This window comes from Wickerhamomyces anomalus (assembly GCF_001661255.1).
Source record: "Wickerhamomyces anomalus NRRL Y-366-8 unplaced genomic scaffold WICANscaffold_1, whole genome shotgun sequence".
Classification (NCBI taxonomy): Eukaryota; Fungi; Ascomycota; class Saccharomycetes; order Phaffomycetales; family Wickerhamomycetaceae; genus Hansenula; species Hansenula anomala.
In genome coordinates this window covers 2,712,240-2,726,888 of record NW_017567110.1, presented here as the reverse complement: position 1 = coordinate 2,726,888, position 14,649 = coordinate 2,712,240, and the positions used below count along the sequence as shown (strand labels likewise).

Genomic DNA, 14,649 nt, shown 5'->3' with positions numbered 1-14,649 from the left:
CAACGATTAGTGCATGTTGATACCGAGCTAGACACAATAATAACATACAGTTCAAGCTCATAAAAGCTCCAAATTCCCTCGTCTTCCATCTTTAGTTCAAATGTTTTCAAAATGCTGTTTAATGGTGATGACTTCAAATTTTTTGTGATACAAAAAAAAATGTAAAGGTTCACCAAAAAAAAGTCAAATCAGAATCTAACCCATCATCAAGTCTTTTGACACTCACGCAGCATTCAGTCCCATGAAAAATTTCACAAGGATGTTCAAATCATCCACAGGCTACTTCTCCTCCATAAAGTGCCCCAAGCTGGACCACTGCAAACTACCAAACTGCATCTTTAGTCATGGTTCCAAAAGGCCAATATCTACAGAATCTTCAAAGCTGGAAGGTGTTGCAACAAAGAAGCTCAAAGTCTCAAATGCTGTCAATGATGCTGCTGTTAATATCATAAACCCAGTTGCTGGAAGGGATCTAACCATGTGGACTCCAAAGACATTGCCAGGAGTTGGTGCTCCAGCGTCTATACAGCAGCGTATCAAGTACATCAACGCTTTGATAGCAGCATATCAGAAGCATAATATACCATTACCAAAGACTAAAGCGGTTGAACAAGAGTACAATATTGCTGTTAATTCCACCAAGACTACATATGGGGCCAATATCAAAATACTGATCAAGAACGCCTCTAATAATACTACACCTGCATCAAAAGTTGAAAAGAAGAAATTAAGCCCTAGTGAAAGTTATGAGGCGGTCAAGAAATTAATCCATCCTATCCATGTGCTTGAGAGAAACCAATATGTTACAAAAATCCCAACTGAATACGTTGAAAAGATTGATGACCGTAATAAGAGAAAATGTGATCACTGTTCAGAACAATTTTACATTACCCAGATTGACGATAAGGTTGAATGTTTGTATCATGATCGTAAAAAAAGATACATTGTGAATGGTAGTGAAAGAAGCGCGGAATGGGAATGTTGTTCTGAAGTCGTTGGTGTATCGCAAGGTTGCAAAACTGCAACGGGACATGTTTTCAAAGCTTCAGATCCATATGATTTACATCAATTTATACCTTTTAGAGAAACACCAAAAGCTACTAAAGTGAAGCAACAAATCATAGGGATGGATTGTGAAATGGGTTATACTACAAAAGGTATGGAGGTTATTAGAGTCACAATCATGGATTTCTTCACAAGTTCAGTATTATTTGATGAAATTGTCAAGCCATCTGGGAAAGTTATTGATCTCAATACAAAATGGAGTGGTGTTGATGAGATTCCTCAAACTGCAATGACATTGGACAATGTATTTGATGTTATTCTTGGTACCATCATTGATGAAAATACAATTATTATTGGACATGGTCTTGAGAATGACTTGAATGTTCTTAGATTAATCCATCACAAGGTTGTTGATACTGCCATTTTATACCCAAAATCTTTGACCAAGAAATTCAGCTTGAAAGACTTATCATTCCAATACCTCGATAGAAAAATTCAGACTGGGGAGCATAGTTCGGAAGAAGATTCTTTGGCAGCTATGGATATTGTCAAATACCACATTTGTACATAAATGAAACATCATTGAAAATAGTTAAAGTAGCTCTCAAGACAAACGTTCTTCTATCTGATTCAATTTATTCATTATAACTCTTTGGTTCTCTAAAACCATTTTCAACATCTTTTGAAGATCTTCATCTTTTCCAGGTGATTCATCAATTTTATTCAGTTCTGAAGTAAAAGTAACAGCTCTTCTCTTTCTAGGTTGTGTCATCTCTACATCATCACCACTCTGTAAGAATGCCTTGACACTTTTGGCATTTTCTGCATTCTTCATGGTGTTTAATGAGGTTGTCAGATCATTATCAGAGTCATTATTTTGATCTTTCGGTTTCTCAGGAGAGGATCCTTTCATTTTCAAACATGGTTTGATTTCATTTTGTGAATTGAATTTCCCAAACAAGTTGGTGTTGACATCTTTCCCATTTATATTCAATGAGGGTCTTCCAGTTCTGGATGGTTGTTCTGAATTTGGTAAAGTTCTGGTTCTACCTTTAACCATTCTTGAAGGTGTACGAAGCTTTGAGTTCATGTTACTTGGGGCCAACCTCTTCAAAGTACCAAAGGTTATTTCATTTGTTTCAGTATTCCCGCCAAAAGGGTCTCCGACAAGTTTACCAAACCCATGTCTGTCAACACTTTGTGTTTTGGAGTTGAAGATTCTTTTGGGTGTTGTTGCAAAGATTTCTGAGGATGTCATATTGGCCCTAGCCCCCTTGAATGGAGATAGCCTGGAAGGAGGTTTACCTAAAGCATCTGGAGCCTGTTGAATTTTATCTGGCTGTTGTATAGGCTGGTTAGTCAATGCGTTGAAGGGATAATCAAAGTCAACTTACTTTTGTTGGTGATGATGGTCGAAGTGGACTTGGTGCTTCGAAATCAAGCTTCGGGTAGAGACTCAGTCTATTTGACTCTTTGAGTGGAGATGCTTTCAAAGTTTGTGACATTGTGGGTGTTGAGCAGTTGGCAACGGTTTTGTTGTTTGAACTTTTGAAGTTTTGTTTTGATTTTTTGTTTATACATTTGGCAGAATACACGTGACAGTAGTGTTGTTACCAATATTCTTGGTTACCAGGACAACCATTTCGAAAGGAAAGCTATAAACCATTGAAAGTTTGGTATAAAGTTGGGTAAACTAGTAGAAAACTTGATTTGATCATTAACTTAAGTCAGTAATAAAATTTTATAAGCTTACGCCTTTCTGTTTTCCCGTGTTCGCTGTGTTTCCTCCAAATTTTCGTTAATGATCTTCAAAAAAGACACCTTCTTAAACGACATAAAAAATTAAAGAACTGAACTTCAAAACTTCATCCATTGAACAAATTAAAGCTGTACATCTGTCATTACAACTTCTATATTCCAACAATATGGCACCAGAAAGAAAAGTAGCCTTAATCACAGGTACCAATAGGTGAGTTTCATTCTTTAACTAACTATTCGTTTCAACTAACACCCATCAAAGTAACCTTGGTTTAAACATCGCCTACAGATTAATTGAAGCACAACCTTCAGAAACAAGGCTCACCATAATTGTCACATCCAGAACTCTTCCAAGAGCTCGTGAAGTTATTGATAGCATAAATGAATTCGTAAAGAAATCGGAAAGAGCAGGTATAGTGGATTTTGACTACCTATTGGTGGACTTTACCGATATGGTTTCCATTCTCAGTGCAGCATATGATTTAAATCAAAGATATAAGGCAATTGATTATTTCTTTGCAAATTCTGCACAAGGTGTTTATGATGGTATAGATTGGGTTGGTGCTGCTAAAGAACTAATACGTGACCCAATCGCTGGTGCCACTGATCCACATTACAAGATTCAAAGAGTTGGAGTGAAATCAAAAGATGGAATGGGATTAGTTTTCCAATGTAATGTCTTTGGTCCTTATTATTTAATTCATAAAATATTACCATTATTACAAAAGGCTAAAGCTAGAATCGTTTGGGTTTCAAGTATCATGTCACATAGTAAATATTTATCATTTGATGATTTACAATTATTGAAAAGTGATGCGTCTTATGAAGGTTCCAAAAGATCGATTGATTTACTTCATATAGCCACTTTCAAGAAAATGAGAGATTTAGGAATCACACAATATTTGATTCAACCAGGTATTTTCACTAGTTTATCATTTTTCAAGTTTTTAAACGTTTTCACCTATTATGGTATGTTATTTATTTTCTACGTTGCAAGATTTTTAGGGTCACCATGGGTCAATATATCAGGTTATACAGCTGCAAATGCACCAGTATATGCAGCAACTTTAGCAAACTCAAATTTTGAAAGACAGGATGTTAAATATGGATCAGCTTGTTATAGAGATGGAAGTGAATATATTAAAATTCAAGATGTTGATCCAACTGGCGCACAAGATGTTTTGGATTACCTAGATACTTTGACAAAAGAATGGGATGAGAAGTTAAAAGATCAAATTACAAATTCTAGACAGCCTTAGAAGAAAAAAAAATTGTTCATATAAAATATAATCAAGTTCCCATGAAGAAAACCAAAAACACTGTATTATAATAAAAAAAATGGAGAACCAGAAAAGGAAAGAATATAGTACATCCATGGGAGTTGATTAACCCTTAAATATCATTTTATAAATGTTCAATAGCCATCAATGAACCAACAAAAGTGTAGATAAGTCTTGAACGAACTTCGTTGATATCTTCTGGAACTAACCAAATCAAAGCTCCCAATTTTCTTGCAATTGAAATAGCCAATCTGGCATTAGCATATCTATCTTCTTCAGAGTGACCTGGAGTAACCAAATCATAATCAACATAACCAGGTTTTAAACCGTTTAAAACATCTAGCAAGAAAACACCATTAGCAATGGATGGATCTGAAAATGATCTAACAGTAGTTGATTTACCACCTTTAGCAACTTTTTCTTTAGCCCATTTCAAAATATCTGAATCTGATAATTCACGACCATTAGCTGATAATGATTTCAACGTTAAAACGATATTACGACGCATTATTTGCCATACAAGACCTAAAGTTAATAATTTGTTACCATCCACAATATCTGAACCTTCAATACCAACTAATGAGAAATGATTAGCCTTACCGGTCTCAACTGCATAATTTGTATTCTCTAAAGCTTTGAATCTTGATATATCTGCACCAGAACTTGGTCTTTTATTGATATGTTTTGGACTAACAGAACCTGGTAAAACTTTTTCAAAAGCTTGCAACAAGATTGTACCATCTTTCAAATCTTCAAATAAACTAACAACTGGTGGTTGGACATCTAATGAATTCAACCATAATGTGAAAACTCTAGCTTCTCTTTCACCTTCAGCATCAAATTCTTCAATTTCTGGTTTTTCAGCTTCTTCGACTGGATCTAAACCTGGGTGTGTATTGAATAAATGAGCAACAAAGGCTAAATTCAATTTTGGATTACCAGCAACTAAAGCAGATGGAGTTAAATATTTTCTAGCATCTAATTTTTTAGCATTTGATAAAACTTGTTCAGCTCTAGTTAATAAATCTTGAGTTTGTAATGGTTGTAATGAACATAATTGAGGATCTAATTGGTTTAACAACACTGTATAGTTTTCACCATCGGCAACATCTTTAGAAAAGTTTGTAACTCTTCTATTCCAGTTAGCAGCTTTCAAATGATAATTGAACCAACGTAACAAGATTTGTTCAGGTGGTAATCTTAAAAATTGTTCTAAAGTTTCATCTTCTTCTAATAAACGATATAGTTCTGGATGTAATTTGATATCAATCTTGTTCAACAAACCTTTTCTAATAATTTGCCAAATTAAACCTAAAATCAAATGTTCTTTACCTTCTATAAAATCTTCAGCATGAACATTGACAACAACACAACCAATAGCTTTAGCAGAATTGATAACGATATTTGCATTTTCAGAAATGGTGAAATTGTTCAAAGCTTTCCCCTTTTTAGGGAAATTCAAAACTCTTGTATCAATTGTATCAGGAACTGAATCATTAATCAATTTTGATAAAATTAACCCATCTCTACATTCATCAAAGATTTGGAAAGTATCAGCAGGAATAGGTATTCTATCACCAACATCGGCATCACCAGCCAATACACTATTGATATGTTTGGTAAATTCTGATTTTTCTTCTTCATTAATGGTATGAGTTGAACCTGAAGTTGAACCACCAACGATAATTGAGGCTTTTGCCCCAGTACCTTTATGTTGAATAGCTGAAGATTGGGCAGATTTTGGTGCGGTTTTATTCTCTCTTAGTTTTGCAACTAATTCAACATAATCATCCAATTCAACACGACCTGAAGAATCAACACTAACTTGTTTCAAAGTTTGACGAACATCATCATATGAACCTTCTCCTGAATCTGAAATTTTTTCGATAACAGCTTGTTTTTCAGCATAACCTTTATCTTCAACATCAAGAGCTCTGAATTGTTCAATGACGTTGAATAGATCCTCTTGGGTAAGGACTGGAAATTTTCTCTGGTTGATATTGGGTTAGTACTTCTTTCCGCTTGATGGTTGCTGGATATAAACCTTTTGTCTATACTCACTTGTAGTTTCACGATATTCATCTTTTATTGGATTATCAACAACAATAACAACGCTCTTTCTTTTCTATCCTCTTCCTGTTTGAATTGATGTTCCAATTGATTTGCTAATTGACTGAGTTGCCAACCTTCGTTGATATATGAGCTTGTTTTGGGCGCTTCCGAGGCTGGTGGCAGACTGATTGAAAAGAAAAGGAGTGTGTCAGTTTTTTGAAACGATCGAACAGCCCTAAATCGGTAACGGGCCACTACTGTGAAGAAATTGGAAACATCGTTAAAATTAAATTAAAAAAGGGTTCATAAATTCGTTATTCAGTTGGTGGTGTTGGTGGTGGTGTTTGGGTTGTGGAGGTACATCCAAGAGTCCTCATCAAATCTGGAAATCAACTCTCTGAAATGTTGGAGATCTGCAGGTTCATTGGCTCTGAACCCTTCGGATAGCAGTTTTAAGCTATCTCTATGCTCTTTCAAAGCTTCTAAATGTTCATTGAACTCCTGGTTTATCAAGTCATATTCTCTAACTTTATCTGGTGGTGATTCCTTCAAGAAATCTGTAGATGAGAAAACCCTTTCCAAGGGACTAACTTTTGATAATCTCACGTTTCTTCTATCATTTATGTTCAATCTTTTACTAGCTGTAAGTTCCTCTTTGGAATAACCGGGCACTGAAATCAATATGTCATCTTCATTCATTACTGAGGGGCTAGCTATAGCTGAAACATCTGGTTCTTCATCTTCTGATCCTGAATCATCAAAACCTGCATGGAAAACTTCATTGAAAGCTTGTTCAGATTGTTCTAGAGCTTGTAATTTTGACTCTCTAATTGGATGACTGGTACTGAATATTTCATAATCTTCTGGTTTAGTTGATTTATGGATAACAAATTCACGTTCACCAGGTTCATTATTGGACTTGTTCAAATATTTATCTGAATTCTTCCGAAGTGTTCTTGATAACAAGTTTGAAGTGGCAGAATCCAGATTCGATCTTCGACTCCCAAGGCCTTTAAACAACTGTCTCTTAACATCAGCACCTGATCTTTTAGGCATTTTAGTTCTTCTGTATAGCTTGACTTTATCAACGTGTTTGAATGTTGTTTATAGATTTGAGGACAAAATCAAAACACAGGCACAAATAAAAGGTATTTCGAGGGTAAACTCGTGACTTTCACGTGACAATAGCTAGTCGGATAATACTATTGTATGGAACGTCAGAAAAGACCATTAAATCACGATTTATTCGTACTCTTTCTTGAAAAAATAGTATGGGTTAACCCAATGATCTATAGAGTACTCAAATCAAGCTCATTTTCATGTGTAATGGTCTGGATTCTAGAGCATCACTCTTATCTGTTTAGTTACTAGATTCAGATGGGTCGCGCCAGGCCCAAATGATAGAACGATTATGCTTCTTTACTAAAGTTCGTCTTGAAGGACTCAAGAATGGTACATCGTGTACACTTTAGTAGGTGTGAAGCCATACACGTAAGTCAGCCCTCGTGCATTGACATTGGCATTGACATTGACATCTGAGAACCGTTATACAGACATATTCATCTTTCAATTCTTTCCAACATCTAGTTCCTACTAGAGTTCAGGAAGTCTCTGATGGCTATGAAACACCAATGTTTATCAATTTCCAATACCTCCTCTGTTCCTGTTCTGTTCCTGGAGCGTATCTGTCTTGTAAAAACTTAAACGATTTCCAAAAACCCTTCAAATTCCAACTTTCAAATTAGATATGCTGGACCACTTATAAACGAATTGATACGCCTATTCAACTCCAGCGCATTTCCTTTAAATAGCTGGCCTTCATACACTAGCTCAAGTATTTAAACTCGATGACATGTCAATGAGTTCATCTTTGGAAATTCTTGATCTCTTTCTGATCAACTAATTCGATTGATCAAGAAAAAATAAATAATATCTCTTATCACCATGCCATTGAAGCACACACCAGCTACTGAAGGATTCCTTGTCAAACAAGCACCAATTCCATCACCAGGAAACAACACATTTGTGGGAGATTTCTTCACATCAGATGCTCCAGAGGGACAGCAGATGACATGTGGGTTTTATCAACAATCAGTTGGTGAACCTTTAGAATATGAATATGAATATGTGAGTAAAGTTATCCAGGTTGATCTCTTGATTAACTCTAACAATTGAGCACAGGATGAAATGAAGGTTGTACTAGCAGTTAAAGCTGACCATTTCTATGTTTCTGATGAGGCTGGACAAAAGATTGATGCTAAAGAAGGTGACATTTTCTATTTCAAGAAAGGCGTAACCATAAAATTTGAAGTTGTTGGACCTGAGGGAAGTTATGCTAAAAACTTCTTCACAGCTCAACGTAAACCAGATTCTGCTTAAAGGCGAGAAGTGTATAGTATTGAATGAAGTTGTAACTCCAAACGAAGCCCAAAATGTAGTTGATGTAAAGGATTATTCGTTCTTTATCGAGAATCGAGATATTCCATCAAATTTGTATGGATTTAACAACACTATGAAAGATGGAAGTCCAATCCCGTGGAAACGGTTAAACCATCAACTTTAAGATCGAAAAGGCACAATTCTCTGTATCCAGGATATTTCCAAGCTGATTACTCCACAGCCAATCGCTCGTTGATTGTTGGATACGTTTTCAATTACCACGAAGGGCCTAAATTGGAGTTGTCCATCTCATCGCTGGATTTTTTATCCTAATCGGGTTAGCCAACCATTATCACCAACACCAAACAATTCAATTATACTCACCTCCAAAACTCTAGTTCATCTGGACAGGAAAAAGTATTTAAGGATGTTGAAAGTACCTCTTTTTCCTAAATGCTAAACTCTTTCTTTCTCTATCATCTATTCATTCTAGATTCATTACAACAAACAAATTTCAAAAATGCCTTTAATTTTCAAACCAAAAGCTGAAGCTTACGACGTTTTACCACCAAAAATTGCTCCAAACTCATTCTTAGGTGATTTCATTTCAAGTGATGTTCCAGAAAAAGAAGATCAAATGACTGCTGGTTTCTACAAAGTTATTCCAGGTGAACCATTAGTTTACACATATACTTATGATGAATTCAAAATTGTTTTAGAAGTTGAAGGTAAATTCATTGTTACTGATGAAGAAGGTACCACTGTCTACCCAAAACCAGGTGATTTCTTATACTTCAAAAAAGGTGCCACCATTACTTTCACTGTTGAAGGTGATGAAAACGCTTACAGTTACAACTACTACGTTGGTAAAAAACATTTCGGTCAAATCTAAGTTGCCTTTGAGAGGTTATAATTACATATAGAGCACATTCATTAAAAAAAGTTAATAGATATTCTTGAGGAGTACAAAAAAAAAGCATGTAGATTGTTGGACATTGATAATTGATTGTAAACTCTTCAAAATGCTATTCCTATATGGCTCGCTGATCTAAATCTGGAAACCGGAATCAAAGATCTTCAAGCCTGTCAAATGATGAATCTATGAATAGGACTACAAAAAGATCTCTATTAATGACATTTATTAAACAAGACCACTCAATGTTAGTCTTTCCAAAAATGGTGCTAAATCTTCCTTTCTAATCTCAATAATTGAACTTTCAAAACTATCAATTCTAACTTTAGCTCCAGTATTATTTGCAACCTGTTGAAATGCTATGCTAAATGTGTTCAACATTGTTGTACTTTGATTCAAATCTTCTAAATTTTTACGACCTCTTGGATAACGAGGTGCTAGCCCAATGACTAAATATGTATCTGTTTTCTCATCCAATGCTGCAAGAACTAACGGTAATAAATTTCTATCAAATTCTGCACAACTTTCCAAAATCCAGTTCCCTAATCTTGTTAAAATCAATGGATTTTTAAAATATTCAATATCTGGACCATCTTTTAAAACCACTAATCTATAGATCTTTAAATTTTTCAACATTCTCTTTTCCAAAATTGCCATACCCGTATTGAAAATAATCTTTTGATAATCTTTAGCATATTCAAGACCTTTGGTAATTAACTCCACATTATTATCTAAAGCATCCCAACTTGACCAGAAATTACTGATCCAAACTTTCTCTTTCTTGGAAATCAATTCATTAATATCTTCATCTTCTGAATATTCAACAGCACTTTTATCATGTTCTAACAATGCAGCTATGGATTCAACACATTCACTTGCAGAAATAGATCCTCTAAACCCAAAAGTTCTTAAAAACCCTTCCCTTATCAAATCTTCTAATCCATAATATCCTAGGACTCTATTGAATGTAACATTAAGGTTCTTCTTTATTGTACTATCCATGTATAACCAATGTTGTTTGGTATCTTGTAATGATATACCCATACGGGCAAACATCTTGTGCAATTTCTTCCGGCCCTCTTCTTGCCATATTGATAATTTGGCATTGACATAATTAGAATAGAAAAAACTATCATAAAGGGTCCAATGTCGAAGTAAAAATAAATAATAATCTGTATCAATTGATAAACTTAAAGAATCTGCATTTTTGGTATTGTTTAAGGTTGTTGGATTCAATCTTGTCACTTCACTTTTCAATGATTTGAATGTGGAACGATAAACTTCTGGATATTGACTATCTAATGAAATTGTTCCAATGATTGTTAACCATAAATTTTCAGTATTTGTTTCACCAATCTCTGATAAAAGAGTATAAACTTGTAAAGAAACTGAAACTGAAATTGTGGTACCTGTTGAATAGTAATCTTCCAGTATTTGCTCATTATGCTTTATCTTCTTCTTTTTGGCTTTATGTTCGGCCTTATGTTTTCTCTTTCTTGATTCTGAACTATCACTAACATTACCATCTGCATCTTCATCCTCTGATATCTCATGGTTGTCTTCATCTTCATCCTCATCTGTACTTTCATTCTCACTATCAGAATTCTCATCTTCATCTTCATCACCTTGTAAACTAATCAATGTTTCATATGCTTCTTTTTCCTTTGAAAGTTCTCTATCAATGAACCCGTCATCTAAACATGTAATTATATGAGAACCGAAAACATTATCTAAATTCCAAGGTTTATGACCATCAATGACATAGATTTTCCTACTTGAAGTTTGCTCACCTTCATCAAGACCACTATCATTATCCATGAATGCATTTGGATCAATTTCAAAGAAACTTTCTAGATCAACCATGGACCCACATCCAAGCAGTATTATATTGGAAATATCATCATCTAACTTATCATAATGTGCCTTAAGTTCTGTATATCCAACAATTGGTATCAACTGATATTGTATCAATTCTTTCTTGAGCACATGAGTTAAAATCTTGGAAGCACAAAGAGCATCTATATTCAAACAAGATACAAATATAACCAATTTACACGTGGAATGGCTCAGTGATGTCTTTTTGATCTCATCAAAAGCCTTATGAAAGTTCCCTCGACTTATATACATCTCATACCGAGGTCCACTCCAATGAATCTATACTGCTATTATGCTCTTTTGCTTTTGTTTTGGGCTAAACAATACGCGTTCTTATGTTTTCATTGAAATTTCATCCAAAATTTCGTGAAACCCTCGAAACTACCTAATTTTGGTCACATGACTAAAATTTCATTCCGACTTCACATACTTTTTTTCATCTTCTTGACCACGTATAACAAAAATCAACAATCAAATCAGTTTAATTCGATCAATCACAAAGATAGTACACAAAAATGCAAATGGTGATTCAATTTTTGATAACGCTGCTTCTTGCTTTCCAAGCAAATGCCCAATTCTTCAATTTTTTCGGAGGTCAACATCAACAACAAGCCCAAAAACAATCTTATGAAGATGAGTTCTTGAACAGTGAGTATTCACAAAATTTTACCAAAGTAATAGAGTATTAACCAGTTTTTTAGACAAATGTGGTGACTATTTATGCCCAGATACTCAAGAATGTGTGAAAACAAAACTAGATTGTCCTTGTCCGTTCCCAAAATCTCAATTGAAATGTGTTTTACCAAATAAACAGAATTTCGTCTGTATATCGAAGCCAGCTACAAATGATGAACGTCTACAGCAACTTTATGATGATCCAGTGAAAGGCCCAAAGGCTAAGACCGATGGATTAAGAGACTGTGGTTGGGTAGAGCAAGCATGGAATGGTTTGGTATAGGTGTTTTTAATGAAGTAATAAATGATAGATTAAATATTACATTTACAATTTGCAAGTTTTTAATCACGATTTTTATTTGGAACCCAACGTCTATACAACACTTCACTGATCTTGTACAATTTGAACAATGATTCTAGATCAGGTTGAGCATCAAATTCTTCTTGAGAAGGAATATCAACGAAAACCAAAACTAAGTTCTTACGAACTCCACCAATAACTCTGCTAATACTTGACAGCCAGATAAAGTCTTTAGCAACACGTTCATTTTCTTCTTCATCTTTGTAATTTGGAAGAATTATAGTGGCATACTCAGCATGATGGAATGGTGGACCTCTCTTGTACAAAAGATAATCAGTACCAAACTTTATACCTGATCTAACACACCAACCCAATGATCTGTAATGATGATAAGAAACATAATTGAGAATGAATTGATCATCAGCCCTATGTGAAGATATTTTATTGAACAATTGTTGAGCTGATAGATTAGATCCATCACAAATAACGTCAGCTGCATTCAATGCAAACTTCAGAAAGAGTGTTTCAACAGGCATTAGTTGAAGTTGTTCGAGATTTTTCAGCTTACCATCTTCCAATAAATCATTGTCTTCTTCACGGAAATCGATCTCTCTTTTGACATTGATGTTGATATCTTTGTCTCTGAGATTTTTCAAACCAAGCCTTTCTTCAATGAATGGATCAACAATACCAGCTTTTCTAAGTTCGGCTTGTTTAGCTTCAAGTTTTGAACGTTCCTTCTTGAACTTTTTACGTTCTTCTCTTCTCAAAGCTGTGATTTCTTCAACGGTCAAGTTCTTGAACTCACCCAAACCTAAACGTTTTTGAGTTCTATCCTGCCAAGTAGCTTCACTTCTACTGAAAATACCTTTACCAAAGAACCCATCTCTCCATAGTGTTTTGATATCCTCATCATTTGTGACGAAAAAATCACCATCTTTGAAGTGAATAGTTGTTTTGGCAACCACTGTTGACGATCTCCAGTACGCTAACAAGCATAAAACCCATGATATAGGATTATGAGGGATGAGATCTGGTAAGTCAATGGGATGAACAGGGAGTGAATATTTATGCAATTGACTCAAAGGAACGCTTTTTGACATCTCTTCAATTCAGGTTAATAATTGGATCTAAAAAAAATAGGTGAGAATTTGAAGAGTCATTCAATAAAACTATGTCAGATACCGTTGTAGTCTATGAGAAATCAGCCCACAGCGACTTTCGTCTTCGAGCATAAAATTGTTATCATCATCAAAGTTTTATTTAAATGAATCTCTCTCCTTCCAAAATTTCAAGAAAACATACTATTTTATTTTATCAAATGATACCGGCTTTGAATGCCGTTATATTGAACTTTATTAAATACCAATCATCGAATAATTGATGAATGAATTAAATGAACTGGGAATGTTGAACAACAAAGTCAATACAAGAATGGGTTTGAAAGTTTCAAGAAAATTTTTTATACCTTTTTTTTTCGTGGTGATTTGAAAAAGCTTGGTCCAAAAGTCGAGAAATGTGTGATACCTGTCACAATTGAATAAAAAAAACTATTTAAAAGACAATTTCCACTCAGAAAATGATTAAATTATTTCTTATATTGTATTAATTAATCCTGATTTTACTCGTTCTTTTGGAATCCTTTTTTATGAAGAAATTGCCATAAAGGTACCAAAACCAAGTTTTTCTTAGGGCACCATTTACAATCTAAAGAGCGAGATCTATCATATTGAGCTACCTCATGTCTAGACCTAACTAGATGAAGAGTTAAGACTAGATTCGGGTATTTTGGCAGCTAATCATGGAAATAATCTCATTTTAGACTATAATTCCCTGCTCCATGCCTTATATATCCAAAGATGTATCATTTCTGAAAATGATCACGTGACTAAATAAGTGTAAATGATAAATCTTAACATTTCCATCAAAACATCATAGTAAGCCTGCTTTAAATATCATCTAATTTCCATTTAAATGCTTAGAAGAGTCTATTTTTTTTTTTTTTTTTTAGTTGATGTATTTGATGAACTTGGATGAGGAATGCAATTACGCACGAACCGCTTGGATTGTAGGCTTCTCGCTATGTTGGAATTCAGGCTTCCTTATAATATCCTTCTCAGCCAACTGAGAAACCTATTCTCCACCACGGAACAGTGTGGGACTCGCCTCTTGTTGAGGAATACCCACTAAAACTCACCCTAAAATCAGAGCTCAGGTTTGAACCCATGATGATGGTAAATAATGATAAAATGCTAACTGCCTGACTAAATATATTTTTTTTATTTATAATATAAAATTTGAAAAGTTTTGACGACATACTACTCTGTAAACTCATCTAGTTAAAATTTTGTAAAACTCAACTGAAAATAAAAACTGACTACAAAACTCGTTTCCTATAGAGAATTGAATAT

General features: G+C 34.5%; 10 protein-coding genes across 10 annotated transcripts; 5 read left to right on the top strand and 5 right to left on the bottom strand.

Annotated features, from left to right (window-relative positions):
- Positions 1 to 14: 14 nt before the first annotated feature.
- On the top strand, positions 15 to 1,715 carry REX3 (RNA exonuclease; the record flags this gene model as incomplete). The annotated part of the gene is made up of 1 exon (XM_019186164.1): positions 15 to 1,715. A coding segment is annotated over exon 1 (1,189 nt), but the record flags the coding sequence as incomplete, so codon positions are not given.
- Positions 1,716 to 1,728: 13 nt separating this feature from the next.
- Positions 1,729 to 2,510, bottom strand: WICANDRAFT_76920 (uncharacterized protein; the record flags this gene model as incomplete). Its single annotated transcript, XM_019184469.1, has 3 exons — positions 1,729 to 1,734; positions 1,784 to 2,356; positions 2,400 to 2,510. The coding sequence occupies 3 exons, from the start codon at positions 2,508 to 2,510 to the stop codon at positions 1,729 to 1,731; spliced, it is 690 nt and encodes a 229-aa protein (XP_019041964.1).
- A 420-nt stretch (positions 2,511 to 2,930) lies between these two features.
- Positions 2,931 to 4,022, top strand: ERG27 (3-keto-steroid reductase; the record flags this gene model as incomplete). The annotated part of the gene is made up of 2 exons (XM_019185428.1): positions 2,931 to 2,974; positions 3,026 to 4,022. 2 exons carry the CDS (start codon positions 2,931 to 2,933, stop codon positions 4,020 to 4,022), a joined length of 1,041 nt encoding a protein of 346 aa, XP_019041963.1.
- A 145-nt stretch (positions 4,023 to 4,167) lies between these two features.
- SAC6 (fimbrin) lies at positions 4,168 to 6,125 on the bottom strand (the record flags this gene model as incomplete). The annotated part of the gene is made up of 2 exons (XM_019184468.1): positions 4,168 to 6,033; positions 6,105 to 6,125. 2 exons carry the CDS (start codon positions 6,123 to 6,125, stop codon positions 4,168 to 4,170), a joined length of 1,887 nt encoding a protein of 628 aa, XP_019041962.1.
- Positions 6,126 to 6,362: 237 nt separating this feature from the next.
- On the bottom strand, positions 6,363 to 7,154 carry WICANDRAFT_88531 (uncharacterized protein; the record flags this gene model as incomplete). Its single annotated transcript, XM_019186163.1, has 1 exon — positions 6,363 to 7,154. One exon carries the CDS (start codon positions 7,149 to 7,151, stop codon positions 6,414 to 6,416), a length of 738 nt encoding a protein of 245 aa, XP_019041961.1. The 3' UTR covers positions 6,363 to 6,413.
- Positions 7,155 to 8,039: 885 nt separating this feature from the next.
- On the top strand, positions 8,040 to 8,474 carry WICANDRAFT_76916 (uncharacterized protein; the record flags this gene model as incomplete). Its single annotated transcript, XM_019184467.1, has 2 exons — positions 8,040 to 8,222; positions 8,277 to 8,474. The coding sequence occupies 2 exons, from the start codon at positions 8,040 to 8,042 to the stop codon at positions 8,472 to 8,474; spliced, it is 381 nt and encodes a 126-aa protein (XP_019041960.1).
- A 520-nt stretch (positions 8,475 to 8,994) lies between these two features.
- WICANDRAFT_76915 (uncharacterized protein) lies at positions 8,995 to 9,366 on the top strand (the record flags this gene model as incomplete). The annotated part of the gene is made up of 1 exon (XM_019184466.1): positions 8,995 to 9,366. The coding sequence occupies one exon, from the start codon at positions 8,995 to 8,997 to the stop codon at positions 9,364 to 9,366; it is 372 nt and encodes a 123-aa protein (XP_019041959.1).
- A 249-nt stretch (positions 9,367 to 9,615) lies between these two features.
- CDC45 (DNA replication initiation factor CDC45) lies at positions 9,616 to 11,514 on the bottom strand (the record flags this gene model as incomplete). The annotated part of the gene is made up of 1 exon (XM_019181296.1): positions 9,616 to 11,514. The coding sequence occupies one exon, from the start codon at positions 11,512 to 11,514 to the stop codon at positions 9,616 to 9,618; it is 1,899 nt and encodes a 632-aa protein (XP_019041958.1).
- A 269-nt stretch (positions 11,515 to 11,783) lies between these two features.
- LCL2 (Lcl2p) lies at positions 11,784 to 12,220 on the top strand (the record flags this gene model as incomplete). Its single annotated transcript, XM_019181095.1, has 2 exons — positions 11,784 to 11,910; positions 11,964 to 12,220. 2 exons carry the CDS (start codon positions 11,784 to 11,786, stop codon positions 12,218 to 12,220), a joined length of 384 nt encoding a protein of 127 aa, XP_019041957.1.
- Positions 12,221 to 12,279: 59 nt separating this feature from the next.
- Positions 12,280 to 13,341, bottom strand: SEN2 (tRNA splicing endonuclease subunit SEN2; the record flags this gene model as incomplete). The annotated part of the gene is made up of 1 exon (XM_019183061.1): positions 12,280 to 13,341. The coding sequence occupies one exon, from the start codon at positions 13,339 to 13,341 to the stop codon at positions 12,280 to 12,282; it is 1,062 nt and encodes a 353-aa protein (XP_019041956.1).
- Between the last annotated feature and the right edge of the window lie 1,308 nt (positions 13,342 to 14,649).